Genomic DNA, 22,196 nt, shown 5'->3' with positions numbered 1-22,196 from the left:
CCGTTGTCGTGGCAACGGAGCACCTGATGTAATCCAGAGAAAGGGCACTGATCTTAAACGGAGGCGTTTATTTATAGCGTTTGATTCACTTTCCTGCTTTTAATTTTTGCAGAAAAACATTGGATCGTGTCAATCCCCAGCCTGAAAGGGTTAGACAAAGCGACGGGAAGCTTTGGACGCACAGAGGGAAATGTCTGATAAGCGTTTCTGGGGTTGGGAGAAGCTTCCAGTTTCCCCTCTGTCTTCGGTGAGCCTTCTGATGTGATTTGCCACCACCTGTTAGATGGTAATTTCCTGTGAAGTGAAATGGACCTGTTTCATGTGGGGGTCACTGTAGGGGCAGCCGTGTGAGAGAAACAGCACGTAAATCATGTAATTATAACTCACAGCTAATTAACACGACTGAGATGAAAGCTGCGAAATGGTTCAGCGATAAGAGCTGTTTTTTCTGTGAGGCCTCGTTCGATCGTCCGCAAAGCTGTAAAATGGCCGCCTCGCTTCACAAACCTCGTCCGAAATTTCTCCCAGTTTAAGTACCGTGGTACATTACAAAAAGCTGCCGGAAAGTTCTTTCAGTCATGCACAGAACTGTGCAATTAAAAGTACGCATATGCACCTTTAAGGTCACAAATGCAACTCATTTATCTATATTAATTTAGTGTTAAACCAATGAATGAAATACACAGGAAAATTCAAACGGTCTCAGTCAACGGCAGGGAAATCTTGCGGAAGAAATAATCATGAGAACATAATTATATTAGCGATAATATAGTAATGAAATGGCAAAAAGATAAAAAATAGTAAATATTGGAAAAAGCAATTGATAATGTTGTGTTTCTCTTCAAAAACTGATTTCCAGATAAAAACAACTTTTATCATTGTCAGTCGTGATTAATATCAAATTCAATTTAGGAATTAATTTTCTCACACGGGTTCAATATAGGCCAGTTCTACTGTGATAAGAACCCAAGTGCATTTCGCTGAAGATAGGCTCTATTGACACTTTCTTGTTTTTGCTGTTCAGGAGGACTGGTTGCCGTTTTCTAGTTTCATCTAAGACTGATAAAAGAGAAAAAATACAGGCATAAGTATGCCAGAAATGGCAACAGTTTTGCAAAATACCCCATCTCCAACACAATTCTACTAATGCACTTTTTAGGGGTAAAAAGACAAATTATTGTTATCTATGAGAAAATGGGGAATTTCAAGAGATATAAAATTATTAAGGGGTTGTAATAGGGCGTGTGAGGGGGGCTGATGATTGGGGGAATGAAGATGGATTCTCTCCTGACTTCCATGAATCCTCACGCATGTGGAATGCATTTTGTAGTTAAGAGACATTATCGGTGACGGTTATGGTGCCCATTGATAGATTCATAGTGCTGCATGCAAAAATGACATCAAATCACATGAAACCTTCCATGCATAATGTGTGCAGGAGACAAAATAGTCCTGATTATTTGGTACAATTGATTTATCAGGTTATTTTTATTCTGTTCAGAGGATGCAGTTATGAAATGTGGGAGTAGAAGTGTATTCAAAGAGCAGCACTGCACAGACAGCAAGGACACTGCATTTACACTCAATCAAATCATCAAGTCATCAGAATGTGGAAATATCAAGTGTGCGCTGTGCCCAGCCCGTAAACGTGCCAATCTTTTCCGTCCTCTTCTGTCCACGATCATCAGGCTCGGCGAAAATGGAAAACGTTCCTCGAAAGGTAGTTTGAAGTGACCACCACACCCACTGTGAATTCAGCCCTTACGCTCTGGCTGAGCACCAGCTCCATCAATCCAGTGTTCGTGCCACACCTTTCCTCATTATTGAGTGCACTCGAGCAAAAAGTTTCACTTATATTTTTTAATTACACATGTTCTCCAGTGACAGACCATGTTACGCTGTTTTATGGCTTTCATGTTTATGCATACTAAGAAGACCAAGTGTTATATATATACAGCGGTAAGGTGTCTTCTGCATCAAGGCGAAGGGCTTTTTAAAAAGCACAAAGTAAACACTGGCATCCAGCTACCGTGGTGAACATACCTGTTTACATCTCTTCCGAAAATGTGGCTGTCTGGAGATATGATGAATTCGGGATGGGCTCCCACACCCCTGCCGGACCCCCTGCTGTTCCCCAGCAGCGTGTCCCTCATTAAACCCTTGCTTTGAATGCATTTGCTCCTCAGGTTGGCGGTTGGGGGGAGGGAAGACAGGAAGAGGGCTAAGGTCAGCCTCGAAATTCAATGTCTGAATGTTTGCAAGTACAGCTCCTCTATTGCAGGGAGATTCCACCGCTAGAGAAAAAGACGCGACTTAACTCCAGTCCAGGGTCGTCAGCATTTTTACCAAAACAAACAATTATCCGTTCATATTAGTGACATCAATAATCAGAAATATCTAAGCATGATACAAGCTAAAGTACAGCTGTCGGTGTGGCAGGGAAGTGGTGCAGATTGATGATGTAACTGTGGTGTGGCTGATTGGGAATCCAATCTCCATTTTGAAATTACAGGGTGCAAATTAGACTTAGTTAAAGTCCATTTGGCTATGAGCACAAAAAATAAAATCAGATTCCACACCGACATGGCATTTCAGTCTGTTTGCTCAGATCCACAGCCCTGATAGCTGGGAACTGAAAATCCAATCCTTTCCTCCGCAGATCGTCAAGCGAGTACAGGCATTGCTGGGTACCAGGGCCGGCTGTGGGGGGGGCGGGGGCCAAGTGGAGAGCCAGGCTGAGTGTAGAGAAGGGCATGTGCAGGTCACCTGATGAAAGCTGCTGTAAAGCCACGGTTTAAAGGTCTCTGCATCACGTCCCATGCACCAACACCATTTCCCCTGCTTGCACCTTCAACTGCTGGGACAGAAGGTATAGACAATAAACCTTTATTGGGTTATTTATTTATATAGTGCTATAACATCTGTGTCAAACAGATTCTTATTCAGCATTTAAAATGTAATTTCAAGTTCCACATATAAATTTAGTGACACACTGCCTGATGCTCAAAAAGCAATATTGTCACATTAATTAAGAATTTATCTGCTCGCAGTATTTCTTCAAATGGCAGGACCCAAACAATTCAGCTACATGGGATAGGAATAAGTGAGGAGGAGAATAAGCAACATTGGGGTTAATCTCCTTAGTTATATTAAGGAGTCTGAAAGCTTAAGGGTGTTTGCGATGCTTTGAGACGTGAGGACCTCCAGAGGTTCATAAAGAGTCCAAAGAAACAGGTTGCAAATTGGCACAATGTTGGCAAAATTATTCAGATTACATAATGTGAAAGAATGTCACGTGTGCCAGAGCAAGAAATATGACAGCCCCTCGTGGTCCTTAGAGCTAAGTCACCTTTGTCATCATGCATTACTTGTATGGGGTCCTTACCTTGGGTTTGACACTGGGAATGATCTATCTAACACGCACACACACACACACACACACACACACACACACGCACACACACACACACAGCTCTGGAAAAAATTAAGAGACCACCACACAATTTTTTGTTTCATTCATTCCTCAATTTATGGGTATGTATCTGAGAATTTCATACATATACAGTATGCACAAACTGCAGCCTGGTTCTTCTCTGCTTATGATTTATGAAGGGCCTCCTTGCTTTATGGGACTTCAGTCCTGCTTCTAGGAGCCTGAAACACACTGTCCTAGCAGTGCACTTCACACCTGCACTTAATGTTTCCCAATCCTTTTGACGGTCACTTGATGTCATCCTACGATTCATGAGAGACTGTCAGTCATCTCTGGCATTAGAAAGTTGCTTCCGCCCTCTATCTGGCTGGTTTCTGGTCATTCCCAGTGTCTCCTGCTTCACCTTCTTCTTTTGTACTGCTGTCTTAGAAACTTTAAGCCTGGAAACACCCAATGTAAGCTTCTGCCAGCATTACAAGGATTAAACCAGGATTTTAAAATACAGATTTATTTTAATATAGAGCGGTCTAAGGACAGTAGGGATTGCTAACCTGTGCTAACCTCCTTCGACTATACAAGTAGAGATCTGGAAACACAGCACAAGTGAGCGGTGATCACCAAAATGGATTACTGACATTTTTTAGAGTAGGTGTTATAATCAAATACGCTGAGTTGCCTCATTTAATAAGGATTTCATAATACAGAGATGCAAGGCTATGTATACAGATTATGCTTTTTTTTCATAATCAGGACCTCAGAATAGTAATTGAACGGAAGATAAATGCGAGACAGGAAGCGCCCTTTAAAATAATTGTGAATATGCTGCGACCTAGTGGGTAAACTATGCAAGGACAGGTACCGTGACAGGAACTGTGGAGAACTAAAAAACGTCACTTTCCTTTGGGCCAACTTCAGCTTCAATATTGTAGCTGTTTATTATTTTAATTTTTATGACTGTTTATTAATAATTGCATATTAATGTCAGTTTCTTAAACAAAGGCTTACAGGCTGTGATTATGTAGTCATCTATTTGAAAACAAGCACGGGGCTTGAATCTTCTGAAGGCCATGGATGCTATTTGGCGAAAGCATCGCAGTCTTGGATTTGGAGGCTTTGGAGCCAATTCTTCTCATCAACTGAGTGTGTGCTGGAGGTCCAGGGGTAGGTCCTGCTAAGCTTTGTCCAGGAAGGGTACTCTGCTATTTATTGGTACCTATTTAATGGTGGTCATTATTGTCCTGTAGTTTGTCTGGCTTCTCCACACAGACCTGCTCACCAAGATAGAGCTTACACTGATGGCCTTGCATGAATGAATGGCAGAGATGCTCAAAAGTCATTTTTGCAAATCCAAGTCAAAACTCAAGTCTGAGCTAGAGTCCAAGTCAGGTCTCAAGTCTTTGTTCACAAGTCCAAGTCAGGTCTCAAGTCTTTGTTCACAAGTCCAAGTCAGGTCTCAAGTCTATGGTCACAAGTCCAAGTCAGGTTTCAAATCTTTGGTCACAAGTCCAAGTCAGGTTTCAAATCTTTGGTCACAAGTCCAAGTCAGGTCTCAAATCATTGGTCACAAGTCCAAGTCAGGTCTCCAGTCTTTGGTCACAAGTCCAAGCCAGGTCTCAAGTCTTTGGTCACAAGTCCAAGCCAGGTCTCAAGTCTTTGGTCACAAGTCCAAGTCAGGTCATGGTTGTATTAAATGTTCTGTCATCTGCTGCACGCCATCCAGTCTGCTTAGAACACTGCATTACTATATCAAAATAATTCAAAGCATGTGCTGCATTATCACTAATCACCTATGCATTAGCATACAATATCAGCATTGATTAGTTATTTGGTATATGATCATTTTAAACAGGCTATCCTCAAGTACTGGTCTTCCAGTGAGCCGGAAGTTGCTCGTTTCACATTTAGCATGCCATCCATACATTCATCCATTCATCTTTCCGGAACCGTTGGTCCTATTCAGGGTTGTGGGGATCCAGAGCGTATTCAGAGGAGACTCAGCATGCTAAAACTATGTTTTTTTTAAGGAAAAAAAAACAATCATTAAAAATCTTAATATTATAAAATATAAAACTTAATATCCATTTAAAATCATTTTCCCAATAGAAATAACTAATAATATTCATATAATGTTTCAAAAAGGCTGATAAGGCAAAATGTGCCTTCCTGTTTAGTTACATATACAGTAGTCCCAATATCCTCGGTGACCCAAACAACAGATAACAGCGAACCATTCGCAGACTCCATATGTAACACGACTTTTGTGTACCCTACATACATATAGTGAAGTTTAACTGATGAATTACTCACATAAAGATTACAAATATTAAATACAGTTATAAAGTACATTGTGCATATGATCGCTCTCACAAATTTAAAGGATTCTTTTTAGCCTAATTCTCAAGAGATGAAGTAATGAAAATCATTCTTTTTATACCCCTCAAAAGACAAAGGAACAATGACAAAACATAGGGTACTGTTACACATTTTACAATTAAATACACTATATTGCCAGAAGTATTGGGACACCTGCCTTTACACACACAAGAACTTTAATGACATCCCATTCTTAATACTTAGGCTTTAATATGGAGTTGGCCCATCTTTTGCAACTCTTCTGGGAAGGCTGTCCACAAGGTTTAGGTGTGTGTTTATGAGAATTTTTGACCATTCTTCCAGGAGATCATATGTGAGGTCAGGCAATGATGTTGGACGAGAAGGCTTGGCTTGCAGTCTCCGCTGTAATTCATCCCAAAAATGTTCTATCGGGTTGAGGTCAAGACTCTCTGCAGGCCAGTCAACTTCCTCCACACCAGACTCGCTCATCCATGTCCTTATGGACCTTGTTTTGTACGCTGGTGTGCAAATACGTTGGAACAGGAAGTGGCCATGTTCCCAAAAATTTGGGAGCAAGAAATTGTCCAAAATGGCTATAAATGCTACAGCATTAAGAGTTCCTTTCACTGGAACTAAGGGGCCAAGCCCAACCCCTGAAAAACATCCCCACACCATAATCCCCCCTCCACCAAACTTTACACTTGGCACAATGTAGTCAGGCAAGTACCCCTGTCCTGGCAACCGCCAAACCCAGACTCGTCCATCAGACAGCCAGACAGAGAAGTGTGATTCGTCACTCAAGAGAACACGTCCCCACTGCTCTAGAGTCCAGTGGCGGTTTGCTTTACACCACTGCATCCAACGCTCTGCATTGCACTTGGTGATTAAAGGTGATGAAAGGCTTGGATGTAGCTGCTCAGGCATGGAAACCCATTCCATGAGGTTCTCTACGCACTGTTCTTGAGCTAATTTGAAGACCACATGAAGTTTGGAGGTTTGTAGCTATTGACTCTGCAGACAGTTGCCGACTTCTGCACACTGTGCACCTCAGCATGTGTTGTCCCCGCACTTTTTATGTGGCCTATCACTTCGTGGCTGAGTTGCTGATGTTCCCAATTGCTTCCACTTTGTTATAATACCACTAACAGTTGACCGTGGAATATTTAGTAGCGAGGAAATTTCAGCAAACAATGCGGGTTCGTTTAATCAACTCATCACAATCTCTTAGGAAAGTCTGAATGCATTTTATGTAACTGAAAATTAACACATAAGTTGTACGCTATGTGCTCTAAATAAAATCTGTATTAAAAGAGGTAGACATACGTATATTGAAATGTAACCCGGGTAAATCACACACGGTTTCGTTACCGCCTGATTTTGCTTTTCACACCTTGAAGCACAAGTTGTCATAGCTCTATAATCATCAAGTATACATTTACAATTAAACAAATAAAAATTGCAATGTCCGACTGTGCTGAAAAAATATAAAACGGCTGGATACATAATTGCCCATGAAACTAAATATCATTTGTATTGAAACTGTGCGGGGCTTTTCATTCAACAATTTCGATGGTCCCGGAAGTGGTTTTAAGCCGTGAGTCAAAAATTCAAAATACACAATATATATGCAACTTTACTCTGAATATCTTGTGTAGCCAGCCGCTATTATTTCGCACAATAACCCGCACCTTCCCCAAAATCCAGCAAAGCAGCCATTTCATGCTGTCCATGCCATTATGTTCTAACACTTTATATTGATTTGTCAGAATGATGACTTGTATGTATGACGGTACACTGCTTTATTTTTGGCTCATTCACAACGATTAGCTACTACAGTTGTTTTTGAAACTGCAATTAGATTTTTTTCCCAACTGAATTCACACGTGCCAGTAAAGAAGAGCAAAATATAGGTAACCGATCAGCTTAGACTAAAGGCATCTTAGACAACTATCTTTCTGGAAAATCCAGCCGACAGTACACATAACACTGCCATATCTGAGCTGCAAGGACAAGGCCAGCAAAGACAAACGTGCTTCGAAATATCACCGCTTTCCAGTCAGTATTTTCACACCCACTAGCAGCCCATCCACAGGGCGCTTCCATTTGCTCTCAGGCTCAGGATTCGCGGCCGATTCTGTAGAGATGTAGGATTTTTTAAAGTTTTAGTAGTATTTAACGTAGTTTAAAATAGCATTATATTTCTTATAATTCTAGTTAAAGTATGCAGCATTATTTTACTTCATACAATAATTATATTTATGTTACGCCCACCTATTTTCAGACAGAATGGAAAAGTCCGTGACGTAAATCCTTTCTCAGAGAATCCTGGGAAATCACAATGGCCGCTCTCTCGGGGGTACCGTGGATTCGCCCTTTGCGGCGGTTATTATCGCATTTGAATGGGTCCGGTAGGCAAGCTGGTGGCTGTCGGAGGGTTTCGGTGAATATCCCAAGCTGCGGGGCACAGCAGCTCAGGAAGCTGTCCGGAGGACCGGGCGGTGAGGCCGGGGTCGCCAGTCCGTGGCGCTTGTTTGGGGCGTTGTGTCTGCAGAGGTTACCGGTTATAGCGCAGAAGCCGAGTGCAATTGAGGAACAGTTCGCGCAGCTCACACGTCAGGTAAGCCTCGTTACCAGGGCCGCTTGGCAGCGCGCAGTTGTGTTTAATATTAAGCATTTACTGAGTTATTTTGGGCAATGTCCGAGCCAGCTACGCAGAATCTGCCCACCCTTCTGGCACTGCTAAGCAGGCACCCCGGGGTGCACACGGTTGCTCAGGACTGACGGGATGATTTGGCATTTCAGATGGACCTGGAGAATAGTCTGTTTTCGGACCATGAGCTGAGGTTGCAGGAAGAGGCTGAACGCATGAGACGTAAGAAGGATGACTATGATTCGGATGAAGAAGACTCTGCCGGGCAGGACATTATCACTGCCGAAGACCTCGAGGATTCTTGGGAGCAGAGATTCAAGAAGGTCCAGCCTTCTCTGGTGTTTAAAGGTTGGTGTCCTAATGCACTCTGCCCATCCTGGTCATGGGTTTGGTTTGATAATTGATCTCTGGGATATTTACATGCCACACATCCAGGTAAGTTAGGCTCTGATGGTGAAGATCGGGTGTCTTTCCAGAGACAAGTGAGCTGAATCTGGGCTCTGCAGACCGGTGCCTTGCGGACAGCTTGCTCCTATTGGCCAGGCAGCGTGTGGTTGACCAGGACTTGTGGCTCCTGCCTCAGATGCAGTGGCAGGCTGGGGAGACGCTGCGGCACACGGCAGAGAGGGCGCTCGCATCCCTGCCAGGTATAGCATCCCTCCCTTGGGGGGGGGGGGCTTTGGGGGCTTTCTCTGAATACCACTGAAACAGACCTTAGTTTGCCCTTGTGCACATTATGAACAAGAGAGTGTTTGCCAGTTAATTATATTTACCATTTAATATCCATGGCATTTCACGCCAAAACTGCCTTGCAGTTATTAAAGTGAATAGTCAGTAATTGCAAATGAAGGAGTATGTTAATATGCTCACCAAGCGTGTCAGCCATTATCCACGCCGGTTAGTCGCCAGGATATTGGATAAAACCATCTTACTGCACAGCATAAATGGTGTGAAGTATAGTCTTTTTCTCATCAAAGTGTTCATGCCTGGGATTATTAATTGCAGGTTCTGGCTTTAAGGCGACCTTCCTGGGTAATGTACCGTGTGGAGTTTACAAGTACAAATTCCCAGAGAATGTGCGGACCGAGAGCTGTGTTGGCGCCAAGGTCTTCTTCTTCAAAGCTCTGCTGTCGACACACAGTGATTCGCCACCTCAGGACAGCCTCATGTGGTTGAGAAAGGATGAACTGCAGAGCTACCTTAGACCTGCCTACCTGGAGAAGGTGAATCGCTTTGTGTTGAACTTCTGATGCTCCGGAGATGGACAGGAAACCTCGAGAGGATTTTCAAAGTCATGCGTGTTTGTTCCTGCTGACACCATTAATCTCAACATTTCAATAGAATTATAATGTGTCCATCTTCATGTGGCTACATATTTAGCCAAATATAATTAAATGTTTTTTTTTATTATTTAAGGTGTGTTCGAGTCAAATAATTGTGTGTTAACTGGCCATGTGTTGCTATGGTACCTTGTATATTAGGGGATGTATTTTTCTATGAGGCTGGGTGGGGGTGGAACACAGGCCTCATCTTCCCTGGCTGTCTGCCTTGTAATCCAATGAGAGCTGAGTGAATGTCCTTTCCAGGAAGTAGCCAGTGTGCTGCTGGTATTCATGCTATTTATTCACAGAGATTGTCAAATATTCGCAATGCAGTTGGGTGATTCCTAAAAGTGATAAAAAAAAAAAAAGGGCAATACTGCTTGCTTTATTCCCAATGGCCCTCGGAAGACCTATTTATCAGGGAGCTCACTCCCAGAGGGTGCCATTTTTATCTATTAAAGTGAGAGAAAACTGAGTAGTCCCCTGGAATTAAAGCCATATAATCATATGTAATAGGCCAGGAACAGAGATTTCCAGGTATGTCTGATGAAAGCACCATCTCAGCTTCTGTCATAGTCATAGTCTGTGGTCCTTAGAAAAATGCTTGACGCTGTTTCTGCGGCGTGTCGCACCAGTTTTAAATACAGGCCTCAGCCCCCGTCGCTCTGTTGTGTAATGAGGTTCTATTAATATTTCTCAGATGTCTCTCATTTTATTCCAAGATCCACGGCTCAAGTGTTCAGGCCGTAGGTGTGGAATAATTTCATTAGAGCCTCCTTTCGACACCTTCTGTAGCTCGCTGGTCTGGTGTATCCGTTACCTTAATAAGGAACAGGACCTTCCATTAGAAGGGAAGAAAGACTATGTTTAGTTGCTTGGTCTATACAGAAAGCAAACTCTCCACAGCAACTCTTTAGTCTTTGATATTTTAGAGGTATATTCTTCAAAGTTGGAGTAAATTAAAAGATCTGTTTTGTCTTAAATAATGCAGGTAACTTATTTTCAGCCCAGCCAAACCATTCATGTTAAAAGACCGATCTGTCTCCTTAGAAACACCTAAACAACATCTTTATTTTCAACTTCAGGCGTTAGTCATCTGCTTTTATTTTCTCTATCATTTCTGCCCCTTGTCTTTGCTAAGATGCTCCCCTTGTTACGCTCATCAAAGTGCATACTAATGCCGAAGTCCATTTAGTTCTATACAAAGCCATATTACGTATCTAAAAGTAAACTTTCTTTGCCACAAGACTTACATAAAATTTGATTTTAAAATTTAAAAATACCCTTTTTAACATGCACTGTGCGGAGGCGTTAAACTGAGATACCGTTTTTATATTCCTTGGTGCGCCTCAATCTGTCTCAGGCTTTGCATATTTTTTTTACCCTTTTGTGCATTGCACACTTCACCACTAGGGGGCAGTAGTCAGACAGCCTTAGGGGCCATTAAATAAAACCTTTATATATCGCTCAGGGACAAACTGGGCCACAAGCTGCAGTGGTGGGGGAGTGCCCTTCAGATCGCACTTGTGTTTGCATCAGTGAGTTCACTAGACCTGGAAACAGCCACCTTAAGCTGGGTGTCACTGACTATGTGACTGTTAGGGTGTTATTTGGTGATTAAAGCCTATTTCCTGGTCTCTTACTTAAATATCTTCCCCAATTGATCAAATCATTATTTGCAGTGAGGTGTAAGTCAGGTGATTCAGCATGTACTAATTAACAAGTCCACCTTCTCGCTGGGCTTTGGTCATACGAGGCTGAGTCCAACACCTCGAATAACCAGCGTCTGTTACGGTTGGGATACTTGGATGTCAGCTGGCTTCTCTTTTGTGGGGTGGTAGCAGTTATGTAAATGAGCCCTCAAATGAGGATCACTGCCGCTTCCCCAGCGACATGCAAATCATGAAGGTCCTGGAGGCTGTGGAGATCTTAAGCTGTGCTGGGCACGGCGAGCTCAGCCGGTTCCACTTTCATGGACGCGGATGATCCCAGTGGCTAAAGCACCGAATGCAATGAGGCACCGGAGGCGTTTTGGCTACCAGTGGTGTGACCGCCATCACACAGCACTGGCCCTGTCGATGGTCGTAATGGCTGGATGTCACACTCAGCAAAGAGGTCCATGTTAGCTTAGCATTAATCAGGAGTTTAGCATCGCAAATGGGAGTAGAAGCTCCTCTCCTGCTTTTTTCTGAAATGCTCACATATTCCAGCATGTTTCCTCTTGGGTGGCTCAGTGGGCAGCATGGTTACCTCACGCCTCTTGGGTTGTTCTGTATGTGTAGAGCTTTGTTTCCCAACCGGGTCCTTGCGGACCCCCAGATGGGCCATTTTTTTGCTCCCTCCTAGCCATCTAGACCGTGCACAGTGGTCTGGGGGTCCGCAAGGACCCGGTTGGGAAACACTGGAGGAGATGTTCTTCCTGTTTGGTGCAGCTGGAGTCTTGAGATTGGTGTCCATAATGCATGAGCAGGTGTATGACTTTGCATCCTGCCTGGGGGGTCCCTGGCTATGAGCCCTAGGCGGCCTGGGATCGGTTCCATGCCCCCCCCGGTGACCATACCCCAGATAAGTGTGAGCTCCTTTTGGTGATTTGTTTTGTCGTCACATCTCTATGGGTTGGAACAGAGATCAGGGGTCTGTTTCACAAAGCAGGATTTCTTGTCAGATTTAAGATACCTCATTTTAAATGGACTTTTAAATGGAAATCCACTTTCATTTATCCCAGACTACCTTAAATCCAACAAGTTATCTGGCTAAGCAGGAAATCCGGCTTCACGACACAGAGTCCAGGTTTAGGGTAACGTCTGTTTTTGGGGGGGACCACTGTCCACTTTCATGTAGGTCTGCAGCTTCATATCTATGAGGAACTTTCCGATTTCTGTTTTTCACTCAGTTCTGGCTCCAGTGAAAGATGGAGCCCGTCCTCTCGACACCATATATTAAAAATGAGGGTGTGCACGAGGGAGGTGGTCTGTTGGACCTGGCGAGGGGTGTCTGTCGAGCTCAGGCGACCCACAGCCACGTGGTCTCAGGAAGTTAGGGTGGGGCGGGGCTTGTGGAGATGGTCTGTCTGGGAAAAGAATGGAAGCTGCATGATTTCTGAAGGTTAATGCCGCCAGATAGGAGTCAACACAGAGCTCTGCAATGAGGCCACGATCTGAGGTGCACACAATGCGTGATTAACAAACAGCACGGGTCGGCGTTAGTCTGTTAAACACACAGAAGACTGCCTGCCAACATGGAGGAAGACCTTCAAAGTTACGGGGCTGTTTAGCTTCGGTCTCCAGTGATGTGCAAACTGGTATCAACTGGAAATATGAGAATATGTGATTCCAACCTTGGATGTGTTACCTTTTAGAAAGTTAATTAATTAAAAATGTGTAATAAAGAAAATTCAGTCAGAAGTCATGTAAAACTGGAAGAGTGGAAAACAGAAAATGCCTTGCTGGGAAGCTGCTTGTGTGTGTCTGTCTCTCTCTCTCTCTCTCACTCTCTCTCTCACACACACACATACACACACACACACACACATACTTCTTCATTTTACTTTCATGTTAAAGGAAAAAAACGACCCATCCTCACTCCTGGGTCCTGCATCAAATAAATATCTGGATGAATTTTAAACTTGAGTTTTGGCCATTTTGTCATTGCTTTATATGGATAGAATCCACTGCTGTAAAGAATTCAGGTTCAGGCTGTTATGCACCACAAAGTTTAGGTGTGTGTCTGGATGGTGTTGGGAGAGAGCGGCAATGCTGAACTTTGCGTCTATCAGTGTCATTAGTCTGGCTTATTGCAGAAACAATGATATTAAAAAGTAATTAAAATGATTGTCTTTTACTACTGCTGCTCTGATAAAATGCTGTTTAGCAATAGGCCTTCGTGTTATCTGTCTATTAATATGCAAATGGTGCGATGTGACGTGATTAGCATGTAGCTGTAGCTCGTGAGGGTTCTCATTTGCGTAAATGGTGCCAAACACTGTCTAGAAGTATCTGGAGACAGCTCAATGTGTCTTGTGTGATTCACGTAAGATACATTGAGCCATCCATGAATGTGTCTTATAATCTGAACATGCAGTACCCAATGCTGCCAGACAGGATGGACTAGCTCCATCATCCTTGTGTCTAGTTCCTTCCCAGGGGTCCTCATGTCGCTGTGGGAGGTCTTCCTCGCTTCCGACACCTCAGGCTTACTCTCTGGGTCCAGGCCTCTCCAAAGTGCTTTGTAACAATGATCCTTAAGTGCACTTTATAAATAAAATTGAATCGATTCTTATTACCATACTTTAATATTGAAGAGGTCAATATATTTCTGCTTCTAATTTGGTCAGCGGACTTGGAACCTCTTAAGTGTGTAATTGCGTTTCCTCCTTACCAGACTTACTGACCCGAAGATTTAATTCATGGGCCTCAAGATAAGTTTTCTCTTCCAAAGCCTGTTTTTTTTCGGCTTTGTTGTTTGAGATACAATGGCTTTGGTGGCCATCTTTTCTTGGAGTGTCCGGTGGTTTGCTGGAGCACCACAGAGAAGGTCTTGCAATGGGTCGGGTCATTCACTGATGCCAGATTGAAAACCATATTTTTAGTCTCTAAAAATGAAAATGAAGACGGTAGGCCCGTGTAGGGCTTTGGCACACTACACCACAGTGTAAAGGATGTGCAACAGGGACACCTAGGTCTTAGTAATTGACAATATTAACCCTAGAGGCTTACCAATGTTCATACAGTTTTGAGCACAGTTCACTATTAATAGTCCTTTGAGTCCCACTTGTGTTCAGCTAGTAAATCAGAACAAAAATATCATTTTTGAGTGGGTGGGGAGGCCCATGCTAATCTTCGCTGGCCTTGCAGAATCGTTCACAGTATCACTCCACGCTGAATATGGACCCCCGATCTCTCGGTAGGTGGCAGTGTTCGGACCTTCGGAGGAGAACGCAATCCCAAAGCAGGTTCCCACTCTGGAGAACATCATGCCGGTGTGATGATGTCAGCAGCTGATGAGCTCCCTGAATGTGACAGGCGGGTTACCAAGGGAACGACACATAATTGCACACGGTTACCTCACAGCACTTAAGATGGGGAGAGATTGATAGGCGTCATCTTCCAAAGGCAAGCAATGAATAGGGAAATGTGACACAGGTGTTCTATAAATGTTTTTAAATGTTTTGCATAGTATTGTAAACAAAGTATTGTATGAATGCTGAAACATTTTCATATTTTTGTTTTCCCGCACAGATGTTAATGGCTTATATACATCATTACTTACGCGGGCATTTTTTTTTCTATAGTTATCCAAATTAACAAAGCCACATAATTGATTATCCATGTCTGGTTGAAGCGGGATGTTCCTTATGGAAAGGATGAGCATTTGAAAACAGCAGGACGGGCTGAAATGAATGTCCTCTGTGAAGCAGTGTGCATATACAGTGACGGTTGGTGTTTTAGGGATTTTTTTTTTTTGTAGGTTTTCATCAGGTTGTGAGCCTTTGCCGAGTAAGACAGACAGTTTTCTGTATATAAATGAGGGTTGGGGCTTTGATGTCCCGCAGCCCTTTGTAAATCGCCCTCTCAGATATCAGGAGACCCCGTCGAGTGACCCCGTTCTACCTACAGGATGATGGATGGGCCTTGTGAAGGCGGAGGTGCTCTATGAGGGCCTGAGCAGATAAGATGTGCTCTGCTTTAAGGGATGTGCTGGGGGGGGACTTGACAGGCTGTAGGCTGATGAACTTTGGGGTGCCAGGTTAGGCGGGGGCCACTGCAGTGACCTGCGGCAAATTGGGATTTTATACAGCCTCACGGGTTGGCTGTTCTGACTTGGGAGTGTCAGTATAGAGGCTGTGTTTAGTATGCTTATGTAACACACTGTAAGCTCACTTCCTGTATGTCACACTGCAGTTTGGGCTCAGGATGCGCATGAGCACACAGCGGTCACTCTTAACACACCAGCAGGGTTAGCATGACCTTGCTGAGCCTTTCCTACATTACATCACAAAGAGAAGGATTCAGCTTTTCTGTTTACTAAAAGGAGGCTGTCAGGCCCCCCGCCCCACCCACGCGTGCCGCTATAAATAAATTTCCCGTGTTGTCATGAAGCGTTCAGCCATAGACCTGGCTGTGTCGGTTAGCGTAGCGTGTGCTAGGTGCGTTATTCGTAGCCGCATGACTGGTACTTTCATTCTCTGGAGTGTGTGTTTCTACTGGAGGATTTCAGGTCCAAGGAACAAAAGCAGCTCCTTTCTCAGATTTTTTCTGGGTTAGAAGAGCTGGCTTTAGTTCTAACTGCTAGATTTGCCTACTGCCCTTAACTCTAACATGATTTAGATCCTTAACAGGGGAAAAAAAAAACACTACAAGCGTGGATAAATCACATCAGAACAGGAGGAGAGTCTTCATCACGCATCATCACTGGCTACTCATGCCGTGCCTCAGGTTAGAAACCTGCCCGGCTAATCTGTCCGCTAGGGTGGTGTTTCTCAATCCGGTCCTCGGGAGCCCCAGTACATGTTTTTGCTCCCTCCCAGCTCCCTGCCAGACAGGGCATAGTTCTTTGGGGGTCCCTAGGGATGGGGTTAAGCAAAATGTGGACAATCTGGCAGGGAGCAAAAACATGGACCGTATGGGGGTTCATGGAGTCCTTGTTGTCAATGCTCTATCTTCCATACTGTAGCGGTTTCCTCGAGTGGGGCAGTACACGAAAAATCATGGACGCCAGTGAGCCTAACGACACCATCAACAGGCTGAGGCATCATGCTAATGTTACAAGAAGCTTTGTTGTCTTACTTTTAAGAACATATTTGCTAAAAAAAATAAATAAACTGATTGTTGGTGCCTTTCCGAAGGTCTATACCTCCTCTTGCTGGCATTTGGCAGCGCGTATACCATACATTTGGACGCTCTGCTCTGTGTGCTCACAGCAAATCCATAAAAATCCAGCAAAGTCGTGAACATATTTGTGTTTAAAAAGGAATTTAGTTGCCTTAGTGCATCAGCTGTTTCGCTGGAGCACGATGGAGCATGGACTGTCATCCACTAGTCAGGCACGTGCATGATTCAGATGTTCAGGTGGACGTTTTTGGGTGTAACCATCCAGCCGGTCTGGAACCTGACCCGGATCCCAGTACAAACCAGTGTCTTTAACCTCTTTGGAGGAGAGATACAGCAGATCTGCTGCTGCATCAGATACGCTGATGGACCTGTGATGTGACCCACCTGATTTTTTGTTCATAATGGCTCCTGCTCCCCACAGTTCCTTCCAGAAAGCTCTTGCCCATGATGGCTTAATTGTAAATGATTTTTAAACCACTTTTTACCCTTTTGAGCAGGAGAACCGGAGCTTGCGGGGGGGCTAAGGACGCCGTTGCCGTTGAGCCGCCTGTTGCGGGCAGCAGGCCCCCCCAGCGTGAGACCTGGCCGCCTACTCTGACTCACCGCCTGAGATCGTCTCAGATGTTCCTGCCATTTGAATCTCGATTGCACTTAACAGCAGGGAGAAAAACAATAACTTACGATAATCTGCTAGAGTAACAGGCTTGCTGAGGTCAAATCCTTCATTCTGATCCTCCTCTTCCGGATAACGGTCATCGACAGGTATCCGTGTTCTGTCCTGAATGTGTAACTCTGACTTCAGTACAGGAGACACGGGGCAGTCGCTCTGCATCATGGGGGATGGCTGCTCCATGCGTCACACCAAGTCGATCCCTCCCATGCATTATAATCACCTGTCATAATGCCGCAAGGCTCAGGAGTGCTGGAAGAAGAGGCTCCCTTCAGATCCCTAGGCCCCAGCTCTTGTGGGTGATCATACTTCTGTTCAGCTTTTACCATCCACCGAGTGTGAAGGGTCGCCCAGATGTGCTGCTTATTAATTTAGTTTCCCCGATGCTTATACTGACACTCGGCCACTATCGTACACTAGGGGAGGTGGCAAGAGTTTTTCTGTTTTTTTTTTTTTTGCTGAGCTAAAGGTATCTTAACTAAAATTCCTTTTCAAATTAAATTTAAATGACCCCCCTAAGCTCATAAACAGTGGGTCTCCTGACAGTAATTCATAATTTAGCGGTTAGCTGGGGCTTGTGGACGGCATTGGTGATGTTACACGCGGCACAGCGTACGGAGAGAGGAGCATCTCTTTGCTCGTTCACATTCCCTGCTCCCGAATCCTCCATGTCTGGGGTCCAGAATGAGGGGGATAGAAATGTAATGGACAGGATCGTTCTGGATCCATAGCTTTCAGTATTTGCCCAAAGGATTCCTCTTCATTAATTTAACTTAGTACCTTTTTGAGATTGTAGAGGAAGTCTGAGGAGGTGAGATCGTCTGTGTCAGCGGAAATTAACAGTTGCTGTCTCCCAAAAGCCTCTTCAACAATCTGAACCGGAAGTAGCTGGTGATCTGACTGCCTTTGCAGTTTTGCGCTATCCAAAGAGACCATTTTAGAAAAGGGAACAGAGAAATGATCCAGTCCTGGCAGGATCCCCTTGGCACAGCTCACTAATATATGTGCATTTGAGTGTGTGGGAGGTGTGTGTGTGTGTGACAGAAATGTAGGAGTCCAGCTCCAGTTAAAGGAGCCGATTGCTCCGCAGTTATGTAATCCCGAACCGCTGGGGTCTGATAGAGCCTTTATCGGGATGCTGTTTATCGATCCTTCTTTCGGATGGGATCTGTAGCTGTGTTTTTGGACCGCCGCGGCGCTGCCCCCTGTGGGCCGTCTCCGGGATGCTCTTGAAGCCGGGTGGCTGTGAGCAGGCAGCAGGAGGAAGACGTGCTCAGAGGTGCTGCCAACACATCAGTCTCCCTTTCTGTACGCTCACTGCTCATGCTACCATTTGACGCTGCTGCTTCTACAAAGGGCCCGAGGCTCAAAGGGCTAGTGGGGGGGGGGTTGGAGACTAGCCTGCACTGCACATAAATAAACCCAAGGCACGGAGGTGGGAGGTGGGAGGTGGGAGAGGGCTGGGGGTGCATAGCTGACAAACGGGCAGTCACATGACATGTGACCATCATTACTTATCTGATGTTTTTGTCTAAATCAACTTACACTCATTTATGTAGCAGGGGATTTTACTGCGCAAATTGATTTATTCATTGTTATGATAGGAGGGCTCCTTAGGTTGCATGTCTTTGACCATTATGCCCCCTGGTGGCCATATTAGGAATACTTCACTTGAGTCACTTGAAAATGAGGAGTCAGTCAGCATGTTTGGATGGGTGTGTCGACTTCGGACAGAGAGTTTTTGCCGGCGTGTAGCAGCATAGCTGCCTTCCTTAATGCCGGCGACTCGTGTGTCATGCTCCTGAATTTAATATTGCTTTTGCCACTGTTTGGTGTGTGGGACCCTGGGGTGAGGATTGGGCCACCCTGGAGTAGGTTATCATACTGCTGTCTGGTGTGTGTGTGTGTGTGTGTGCAAGCATGTGGGGGGTGGGAGGTGGGGGGGTTGAACAGGATCTTTCTGTTTCCTTCCAGCATGCAGAATGATCAGACTGTGGAGTCCTGAAGTTGACAAACCTCACAGGACAGGAAATGAAGGAACATCGGTGCAGGGGAAGGTCTGGTGAGGATGACACCCCCATGCGGGGCACATGGTGAATAATCACTTGTTCTTCATTTTCAAAGTATTGGGGGGGGGGGGACTGAGGACTACCACTTCCAGAAAACACACCACACACATGACCCCTGGAATGGATGGAGGAGGTGATGAAAATGGGTAAAGGAACCATGGAGGAGACTTAAAAAAAGGTAAAGATCAACTGGAGACAGAGACAGAGAAGCTTTGTCAGTCACACGTGGAACACCTGACGAAGACGGAGGCCACCTGACCGGCAGCTCCTGCTAACCTCGGCCCTGACAGGTTTGGCCGTCCCCTCTGGGCCCATCCTCATGCACTTGTGTCAAGCTCTGCGCCCCCCCCTCGCAAAGCAACTCCCCCCAGTGGCCAGGGAGCCAGATACGAGCGTGCGGGTGATCTGTGCTGACGGTTATGGGGCCCCGTCCCGACGCCACCAGGGGGAGGAGTAAATGGCGTGTGAAACATGCACCTGTTCAAACAGGAACAGGAAGTTGCTCTCGTGTGTCCCCTAACTGAGCGGGGCAGTCGGAGGAGGTGGGAGTGCATCTCTGTGCTTGAGTCCCGCCCTGCGAAATGCATATCAGTCACATCAACGCTCTAATGAATCAGATTTCATATAACGCGCTTTCATGAGACGACATGCTTCGAAAATGCAACAGCCCTATGACTCCGAGCTTTCCGCGTCACCTCTTGCAAGTCTGTTCTTCACCATTTTGTCACCAAAATCTGTAGAGAGTCAAACCCACCGTGACCCTCAGGTCACAGTCCCTAAGGTCAGAGTGCCTGTCAGTGAAGGTGTGCTTTTACCGTGTAAAGGTTACAGGAAAATGAAACTGTGGGTTAATCAAAATGTACATTTCAAATCCTCATGCAGCCCAATGGATTAAATCAGGCTAAAAAACCACAGAGTCAGGATAATGTGAAATAAAACAGCAGAACAAAAATGTTTGCAAAAATAACAAACACATTTTTGAACGAGATAAGTGGTAGGTGGTCTAGTTTGTTTGTATGGACTAATTCTTCCTGCTGCAAGTTCTCCCCAAATACAGTACAATAAATCGATGTGTCAGGTTTAAACACGTCAGTCAAGGGTTGTATACTGGATGAAGTGCGTTAGCTATAATACATGCGGCACAGGGATTCTGCTCACTCACCTCGCGCCCCAGAAACCTCGGAGTCGCACTGCAGTCTCTGTGGGTTTGGCTTAATCCCCGGCTATGTGCTAAACGCCTTCATTTAGGACTCGGCTGGTGCCCTGCCGCCGAGGAAGGGGGAAGCGAAGACGAGCCGGCGAGTGGGCAAAAGGTGCCCAAACAGTGCCCATGCCGCCTTTAATGAACTGGTGGTCTATTTGCCATTTGCACAAGTACAGCCACACTGAATTCTTTGTTTTCACATATCCCACACACACTTACATACACGCAGGCATTTTTGTGGGGACCGTCTTATTTTTATACAATTGAATTTCCCCTTGTGGATACCAAATAAATGCCCTCCATGTGTTTATCACATTTTATCACATGCAATGTATACTTGGACAACACACACACACACACATGCATATAATAGGCTCTAGACCCCCCTGCAACCCAGAATAGGGTAAGCGGTTACAGAACATGGATGGATGGATGTGTGTGTGTCTATGTGTGTGTGTGTGCATGTGTGTCTGTGCGCGTGTGCGTGTATATAATGTAAACCAGGCATGACGGATAAATAATCATTTCTTTAAAAGCTTTGCTCCGGCCACTTCAGATTAATAGCACCTCTTTGGCGTGCTGGAGCTGTCTAGGTGTTTAATGGCTCATTAAACATCAAGGTAAACATTGTCTCCTACTGTACGCCACGTCTGTGTGGCTGGGGCTCCCTGGAGACAGCAGTGTGTTGGGCTGACCCACTAAGTCATGACGCCCTGTAAGGCTTTCATGACGCCCTGTAAGGCTTTCATGACAGCAATTTCCGCTGTTTCACATCTGTGCAGCCCCTTCATTCCTGAAAGAGGAGGTTCTGTTAGTGATATAAGTGATCGTGATTTCATTCCAGACACATGTTAGTTATTTATTAATGTTTTTGTGGTTAATTAAATAAGGGTGTCTGTGATGAAACATGTCTGGTGCAGAATGTCACCTGGTAGCCCCCTTGCCAAGGTTATGATGGATAATAACATGCTATTTATCATGTTTGCCTGGAGAGCCTAAATATCTACAAAGGCAATAATAATATTGTGCAAATTATTTAGCATTCAAGCACACCATTAAAGTATTTGGGGTGAGAAACGTGTTTACATGTTACATCTTACTTAATGCTGGACGAATATGACGACACACAGATCCTGAAACGGGACCCTTCAAAAGGATAAAAGCTTTGAGCCTTTTCTCTGTGACAGCGGTGACCAATGCCGTAGCCTGGCCCAGCGTCGAAAGTCACAGCAGATGGGACAAGCCTGTCCCCTGTAGGGCACCTCGAACGTGACTGGGTCCTGCCCCGTAGGAGTCGTCCCGCCAAGCCGGATCATCACCTTTTACCTCAAACAAAGAAGTCTACACACAGGTTTTTGCTTAGTGAAAAAATATAAGAATCATGTCCGATCTTTTCCCACCAAATAGAAACACTTTAGGGAACTTAAAATTACCTGCACAAGTATGCACTCTCCTTAAGTAATACTACAAAACTTCAGATCCCTCAAATTGCAAGAGGGTGTCCTGTGCTCAGTCCTCTTCGAGTCATCCCACAGTCTGGATTCTGACTAGGTCATTCCAAACCATTAGTATTCTAATAAGCCATTCCTTTGTTGACCTGGATTTGTGCTTTTGGTCTTTATCGTGTTGGAAGGTTGGATCTTCTGCTTTCTAACAGACACCTTCAGATTTAGTGCCAAAATGG

General features: G+C 44.8%; 1 protein-coding gene across 1 annotated transcript; it reads left to right on the top strand.

The window, feature by feature from the left end:
- The first annotated feature begins 8,082 nt into the window (after positions 1-8,082).
- Positions 8,083-9,832, top strand: mrpl46 (mitochondrial ribosomal protein L46). The gene is made up of 4 exons (XM_023813909.2): positions 8,083-8,384; positions 8,570-8,765; positions 8,894-9,064; positions 9,423-9,832. Exons 1-4 carry the CDS (start codon positions 8,106-8,108, stop codon positions 9,665-9,667), a joined length of 891 nt encoding a protein of 296 aa, XP_023669677.1. The 5' UTR covers positions 8,083-8,105; the 3' UTR covers positions 9,668-9,832.
- Positions 9,833-22,196: the final 12,364 nt, after the last annotated feature.

Source organism: Paramormyrops kingsleyae, chromosome 11 (assembly GCF_048594095.1).
Source record: "Paramormyrops kingsleyae isolate MSU_618 chromosome 11, PKINGS_0.4, whole genome shotgun sequence".
Classification (NCBI taxonomy): Eukaryota; Metazoa; Chordata; class Actinopteri; order Osteoglossiformes; family Mormyridae; genus Paramormyrops; species Paramormyrops kingsleyae.
This window is presented reverse-complemented; position numbering and strand designations above follow the sequence as displayed.

Excerpts from the sequence above, each read along its gene's own strand:
- mrpl46 (XM_023813909.2), top strand. The coding sequence starts at position 8,106 with ATGGCCGCTCTCTCGGGGGTACCGTGGATTCGCCCTTTGCGGCGGTTA. Across the intron at positions 8,385-8,569 it reads TCGCGCAGCTCACACGTCAG|ATGGACCTGGAGAATAGTCT; the intron begins GTAAGCCTCGTT and ends TTGGCATTTCAG. Across the intron at positions 9,065-9,422 it reads GGCGCTCGCATCCCTGCCAG|GTTCTGGCTTTAAGGCGACC; the intron begins GTATAGCATCCC and ends TATTAATTGCAG.